The following is a 7,246-nucleotide window of genomic DNA, read 5'->3' on the forward strand; positions in this document are numbered from 1 at the left end:
AAAACTCCGTAAATACTTGAACCAACACAAAATATATTCATATCGCTAGTCTGCCTGATCTTGTAGTCAGCGCTATGCAAGGCCATCGCGAATAGATGAGAGAATAAGTAGAAGTAAAAAGATAAACATTCAGTACTGTAGAGTGGAGACGCCGGAAATCGAACTACGGACATCTTGGTTAGGAAGTGCATACATCCAAATCGAAGTGGTGCAGTAGTCTGTTATTACTAGTAATATAATTCCAGGAGACAACTCTTAAGAGATAAATAAACAAATCATGAAAACCTTTACTCCATATTTCCGGCTTCGAAAAACAAACAAGCCGAATACGAAATCAGCTCTAAAAAAATACATCCGTCCGCCCGCTAACAGTGCCTTACAAACAACCGAATAACTGTCTTTTAATTGTCGTATTGTAACATGTCCAGTGAACTTTGAAACCAATAAATAATTCATTATCCGTGTACAAGGCTCTCTCATGTCGCCGAATCGTAACATTAGACGGGGGACGGACGGAAGCGAGCTGAGGAGGGGCGAGGCGATGTCTGGGTGGAAGGCAATCCGTCCCTAGAAGGTGTGTCTGAGGTTTCAAGTGTGCTATACACTTCGGATACACTTTACACACGGCGAAATGAAGGACAAATCGCCCAAAGAGATAACCCGCCACTATACTTTGTGTAAGTATATAAGGGAGTGTTTGGGATGAGTGGGATTACAGTTTGCTTCCTAGCGAGTACTGGAACAACACCAGCAGCGCTAAACGGTAGCTACTTGGTCTCGAGTCGTACAGGGTACAAAAATCACAACAATGAACAAGAGTCTGCAGGTAAGACCGGCGGGGACGCCCACTCTTAGCCTGAGAAACGCTCCATTCTCAGAAACGGACATCTTACTGCATTTGTCAGGGATCAGTATAGAACTTTTCAAATCACAACTAAATGAGACTTTACCAAAAATTTTAAATATTTATATTCATAACAAGTCCAATACTCTACGCTGTCCATATTTTCTGAACTGAATTTGTATTTATCATTATTACCACTTTAAGAAATATGGTAATTTTTCTATCTCTCTTTTTTGTTCGTAAATGTACGACTTGCTTCCCGTCTTTCATTGAAATAAGTATCTCTGTTTTCGCGGACTGGATCGAGTAAAAATTTCAATTTTGCCTGTTTCCTTCTTTCTATTACCATGAAACAATCTTCATCAAACCACCTTTTCTTTTTCTTAGTTTCATGATAACCTATGCTCTGCTCAGCTGCAATTTTGATATTATAATAATATAAATGTAGAAGTCCACATCTGTGGAGTAACGGTTAGCGCGTCTGACCGCGAAATCAGGTGGCCCGGGTTCGATTCCCGGTCGGGGCAAGTTACCTGGTTGAGGTTTTTTCCGGGATTTTCCCTCAATCCAATATGAGCAAATGCTGGGTAACTTTCGGTGCTAGACCCCGGACTCATTTCACCGCCATTATCATCTTCATCTCATTCAGACGCTAAATAACCTAAGCTGTTGATAAAGCGTCGTAAAATAACCTACTAAAATAAAAAAAAATAAGTGTAAAAATTGGAAATTTCTCTTTTAAAAAGGTGAAAAAATTCAAGTACCTTGGAGCAACAGTACCAAATTAAATACAGAATAAATATGGGAAATACCTGTTATTATTCGGTTGAGAAGCTTTTGTCATCCAGTCTGTACTCAAAAAACCTGGAAGTTTGGATTTATAAAACAGTTATATTACTGGTTGTTCTGTAGCCTATAGTTGTGAAACTTGGACTCTCACTTTGAGAGAAACAGAGGTTAAGGGTGTTCGAGAATGGTGCTTAGGAAAATATTTGAGGTTAAGAGGAATGAAGTTACAGAATAATGGAGAAAGTTATACAACGTAGAACTGCACGCATTGTATATTCCTCACGTAACATTATTAGGAACTTTAAATCCAGACGTTTGAGATGGGCAGGGCATGTAGCACGTATGGGTGAATCTAGGAATGCATATATTGTGTTAGTTGAGAGCCGGAGGGAAAAAGACCTTTGGGAAGGCCGAGTCGTAGATGGGAGGATAATATTAAAATGGATTTGAGGGGGGTGGGATAAGATGGTAGAGACTGGATTAATCTTGCTTAGGACAGGGACGGAGTCCACACCTGTGGAGTAACGGTTAGCGCGTCTGGCCGCGAAACCAGGTGACCTGGGTTCGAATCCCAGTCGGGTGGTTTTTTCCGGGGGTTTCCCTCAAGCCAATTTGAGCAAATGCTGGGTAACTTTCGGTGCTGGACCCCGGACTCATTTCACCATCATTATTACCTTCATCTCATTCAGACGCTAAATAACGTAAGATGTTGATACAGCGTCGTAAAATAACCTACTTATAAAAAAAAAAGGATAGGGACGGATGGTGAGCTTATGTGAGGGTAGCAATGAACGTCCGAGTTCCTTAAAAGCCATTTGTAAGTAAGGTAATTTTTCTATCCCGATATCAGATTTCATTTCAGATTAGGATGATTGACAATTTTCCACACACAAGATCCAGGTTTTAAATGTGTTTTGAAATTTCCAATTTTTCATTCAGATAAATGCTCTGTTCAGCAAAACTCTACATTTAAAAACTCATATTTAATTCTTGCCATGTCTCAAGTTGTAACGTTATCCTTTATTATCTATTCTTTCTTAGAAATTATCACATCTAACAATTTGAAAATGTTACCTAAGATATAGCTAATACAGGCACATAAGTATCAAACTCCTCCAAAGAGACATAAATTAAATTGCTTAAACATTTTGTGTACTGTTAACAGAGAAATTTTAAGAATGGCTTTGTTTTGCTTCAAAGCAAAGCAAAGCAAAGCAAAGCAAAGCAAACCAAAATCTTCACTACATCCTATAAACGTTTACAAACACCAGACAATTTTAGACGTAAAATTCGACAACATTTTCAGTATCATTGAAATATTCTTAACTGCATCATATACAATTCGTATCTCAGAGAAACCTCTTAATTGTAACACAGGTATTTTATAAATATGTCTCTATAATCATACGAAAATGAAAACCAAATATTTGAAGCAATTAACCTGCAAGAATTAATTTTTAATTTTTGTCTCTATTAGGCTATTAATAATTAAACTAATATCCAAAAGTTTCAAGGTTGTTTTAACTAAGATATACCGGTAAATTACTCGTAAATATATAATTTAAAATTTTCACTACGCTCAAAGACATCTGTAAATCTTTCGGTTTTTACATCGTGTCGCTGATAGAAAAAGCCAATTTTTCTCCGCCCATTGAGATTATTCACATTTCCATTGCCACTAAATTTAGGCAATTTCTAATTAAAAAAATATAAATGTATATGTATTACAAATCCTTATTAATTTAAAAAATAATAAGAAATAAATATTTAAAATGAAAAATATATCTGTCTATATCTCAAACATCTGACCATATATAAAGTCCAGACAATATAAGTTCTGTTTTATTGAGTGGAAGGTCAACCACTCAGAAGGCCATGACAATGAACAGTGGCGCGACGGCAAGAAAAACGAAAAATAAATGCTTCCCTTTACCAGTTTTATCTGTCAAGATCTCAGAATGTAATGCGCATTTTATAAACAGATAAATTAGAGCCTGTATTCTGTCGATATCAATCTTAGCAAGAGACAGACAAAAAATAAGCTGAACAAAATGTTTTCAATATTTAACCTTATGGCAGATCTTTCTTTCTTTTTCCATTTCTATTAAATATAACTAGATGTTATATTTTTTTACACATGTTTATTCTTTATAGACGTTAAAACTATTTTGATTTACAAATTTTTTAACACCAAATGTTTTTCGTATTGCTTTCGTTTTCTATCGATATTTTATATTCCAACATGGATCTGAAAAAATCTCACTTTTTAGCCCCGATTCTTCTATTATTTAACTTCATATTTTATATGCATGAAAGAGTGAAATTTCCTTTATGATTAACGAAATATAGCCTACAGTATATGATTTTTTTTTTTATGGAGGGCACTTTTTCCTTATATATACACGAGTTTCTCGAGCCTAAATGCTGACCATTTTCTCCCTTCAAGTCACACTTTATCTAATCATTTTATTTAAAAATTTGCTTTTTAATGTTGACGTCAATCTCGCTGTTCCAATTGACGTTTGGTTTCCCCATTATCTCCTTCTCTACAGTCAGCATCTTGGTCAGACTGTTGTCCAACATTCTCATGAGGTATCCATAATTAGGAACTGTCTTGTTTCTTTAAATGCTGTTTTCTTTACCTCCATCCTGTTCCTTATGTTTTTTATTCATTATTATATGTGTGATTTCTAAATTCTAGTTGAACATCTCAGAAATTTAATTTCTATACTAATACAATTCTTAAATAAAGTAACCTCTTTGATAATAAGCAACTTTATCTCCAATTCACATTTATTATCGGAGAAATCTTTCACTTTTTCTAATGCTATTTCATTTTATATAACTTCTCTTTCATTGTTTTCTTTTTCAGATGAGAAAACTTCAGTTTTTTTTTGTAAAATTCTTGATATTATGGTAATGTAATACTATGCTAAGCATATGTAGATTCAGTAAGCCAGTTTCTGTTGTCCCGTTTGCAAAAAGCACTGTACTCATATTTCATTGGATAATTAACAGGAAAGTTCATTTTCTTCATTATCGAACGATTTTTATAAGAATTTAAAATGACGATGAGAAGCCTTGGCTGGCTTTTAAATTTATTTTCTGTGAAACTTTTCATTTATACTATAACTTCTTTATGCTTATCAATTATTATTCTCATCCCGTTATCTCTCGTTAAGAATGCATACTGATTCGCGTCCTCATGAGGAAGTAATAATTTTATCATGAAATGCCAGCCAATGTATGGAACCTGATTCAACCCAGCATCGCTATGAATTTGGGGAGCTACGATAGATAGCGAAATTCGGTTACCGAAACTTGTTAAAACGGCCGAAGAGATCATCGTCCTAACAATACCTCAGCTCTAGTTGGATGCTCGTCCACTTCTGCTGAGGCCGAAAGACTAGCAACCGACTGGTTAGCCTTAGCCCTCCATGGGCTGTACCGCCACATACTTATTTATTATTCTCCGTGAAGTTTAAAAGCACATATGAAAACACCATTTCATAATGCAAACTGAGAAAATATGGCAAACCTAAGGGCATAGAAGACTTGGTAACGAACCGTAAATTAATTCATTCATAGTGTTTTGCCCAAGAACAGGTCTTTCACTGCAAACTCAGCATTATATAATCTTCTCTATTTTCCTTCTTCCTATTAGTCTCTCCTCTGAACGGCTCAAATAAATAATAAGTTATACAAAATACAATTCCTACTTTCTCTTTGTTTTTTTTTTCTCTCTCTCAATCTCTCTGTTCTTCGTATATACTTACATTTACAGGCAAAATATATAGCCATGTCATTTAAATTTGTATAATAACGGTCGAATCATTAGCCTAGTTTAAATGAGCCGTTCAGAGCAAAAGTGGTGTAAGTCAAAATTGACTTACACCACTTCTGCTCTGAATGGCTCATACCATCTTTCGCCCTGAAATTTTATTCCGTTCACCATTCCTTTCAATGAATCCTTCAGCAGACAGCTTCCCTTTATCCAGTGACTCAGTCATTTCTTTTTTTCTCTTCCTGATCAATATCAGCATTATTCTTTCTTCATCCATTCCTTCCAAAACAGCTTCGCTTCTTATTCTGCCTGTCCATTTCGCATGCTCCATTCTTCTACATATCCACATTTCAAATATTTCTAGTCGCTTCTCTTCATTTCGTCACAATGTCCATGTTTCTTCCCCATACAATGCCACACTCCGCACAAAGCACTTCACTAGTTTCTTTCTCAGTTCTTTTTCTAGGATTCCGCAGAAGATGTTCCCTTGAACAGTCAATATTCGTGGCTTAATTTCAGGTCGTCTTCTTCTGCCTGGTGGCCCTCAGCGTGGCCTATGCCCGTCCCGGGTTCCTGGGCTACCCCTACGCTGCCGTGGCCCACGTGGCCCCTCAGCCCGTTGCTGACACTCCCGAAGTCGCCGCCGCCAAGGTTGCCCACTTCGCCGCCTACAATGCCGCTGCCGCCGCTGCTGCTGCCGCTCCCGACTTCGACGCCGTGCACGTTGCCGCCCCCGTGTATGCCGCCTATGCCGCCCCCGCTGCCTACTACGCTGGAGTGCCCGCCGTCGTGAACGGCGTCCCTGCTGACACCCCCGAAGTGGCCGCCGCTAAGGCTGCCCACTTCGCTGCCCACGCTCAGGCTAAAGCCCAGATCTACGGTTAAATCGAATCGGACTTGACTCTGGATCACTCGTTGATGCAGTGTCCAACTGGCATCGCCCTGGGTAAATTCTGTCTATTGCACCAATTTCGTTATATGGCTAGTCATCTGCTTCCGTAGCCGGTGCCGGAAGACACTGCATGAGCGAGGATACGTCTCGGCCCCATCTAGCTACCACCTGGAATTCATTGGCGAAGAGATATTGCATCAATGTCTTCAGCAGCCGGTGTTATCATTTCAACCCCTCAATATTAAACAAAGCCCATGATCACCGGAAATTTTGTACATATTTTTCATATCTTATAAAATTATTTTTGATAAATTATATTAGGGCATTATAAAAATACAAAAAAAATAATTAGGAAAAAATAAAAGTCAAAGTAGAAATGCTACAACCAATTGAAAACGAAATGTTATGGTGAATGCACTTACTGTGATAGAATTAGACAGTACAATGAGTTGTGGGCTTTCTTTGAGTTCAATGTACACAGACTGCAAAACTGTATCTGCTTCTCACCATACTCAATAAAAAGATGTTTATGCAATATTGTGAACAACTGTGAGCTCAATTCATCGAAGGCGGGTGATTGCGTTTATTGTAATTCCACCCTTGTTTATTTTTGTACAATTAAATAAAACATGCTTTTCATTTATACATATGTCTACTTTCACTGCAATGTAGGCCTATAACTGAGTTTACATTGCATTGGACTTTGTTTAAAATAACTATAAGTTATTCCGTCCGTGGATTCTATAGAGTAAACTTGCGCATGACGTCACTCAGAAGACGGCGGAGCCTGTTTCCTTCCCTTTCCCAAGCTTGCTAACGAGCAAGCGAGAGTTCACATACTGTGCTCCAACCACGAGAAAGTCTTAGCGGAATGAAACGGAGAGGGGTAATGCTACAGTCTAGTATATATACAGTCGCGAAGCTCAATACGTAGTAA

At 37.7% G+C, this 7,246-nt stretch overlaps 1 protein-coding gene across 1 annotated transcript; it reads left to right on the plus strand.

Moving 5' to 3' along the window:
• The first annotated feature begins 692 nt into the window (after positions 1 to 692).
• Positions 693 to 6,954, plus strand: LOC138697756 (cuticle protein 2-like). Its single transcript, XM_069823243.1, has 2 exons — positions 693 to 826; positions 5,937 to 6,954. The coding sequence occupies exons 1-2, from the start codon at positions 809 to 811 to the stop codon at positions 6,300 to 6,302; spliced, it is 384 nt and encodes a 127-aa protein (XP_069679344.1). The 5' UTR covers positions 693 to 808; the 3' UTR covers positions 6,303 to 6,954.
• Positions 6,955 to 7,246: the final 292 nt, after the last annotated feature.

Source organism: Periplaneta americana, chromosome 4 (assembly GCF_040183065.1).
Source record: "Periplaneta americana isolate PAMFEO1 chromosome 4, P.americana_PAMFEO1_priV1, whole genome shotgun sequence".
NCBI lineage: Eukaryota > Metazoa > Arthropoda > Insecta > Blattodea > Blattidae > Periplaneta > Periplaneta americana.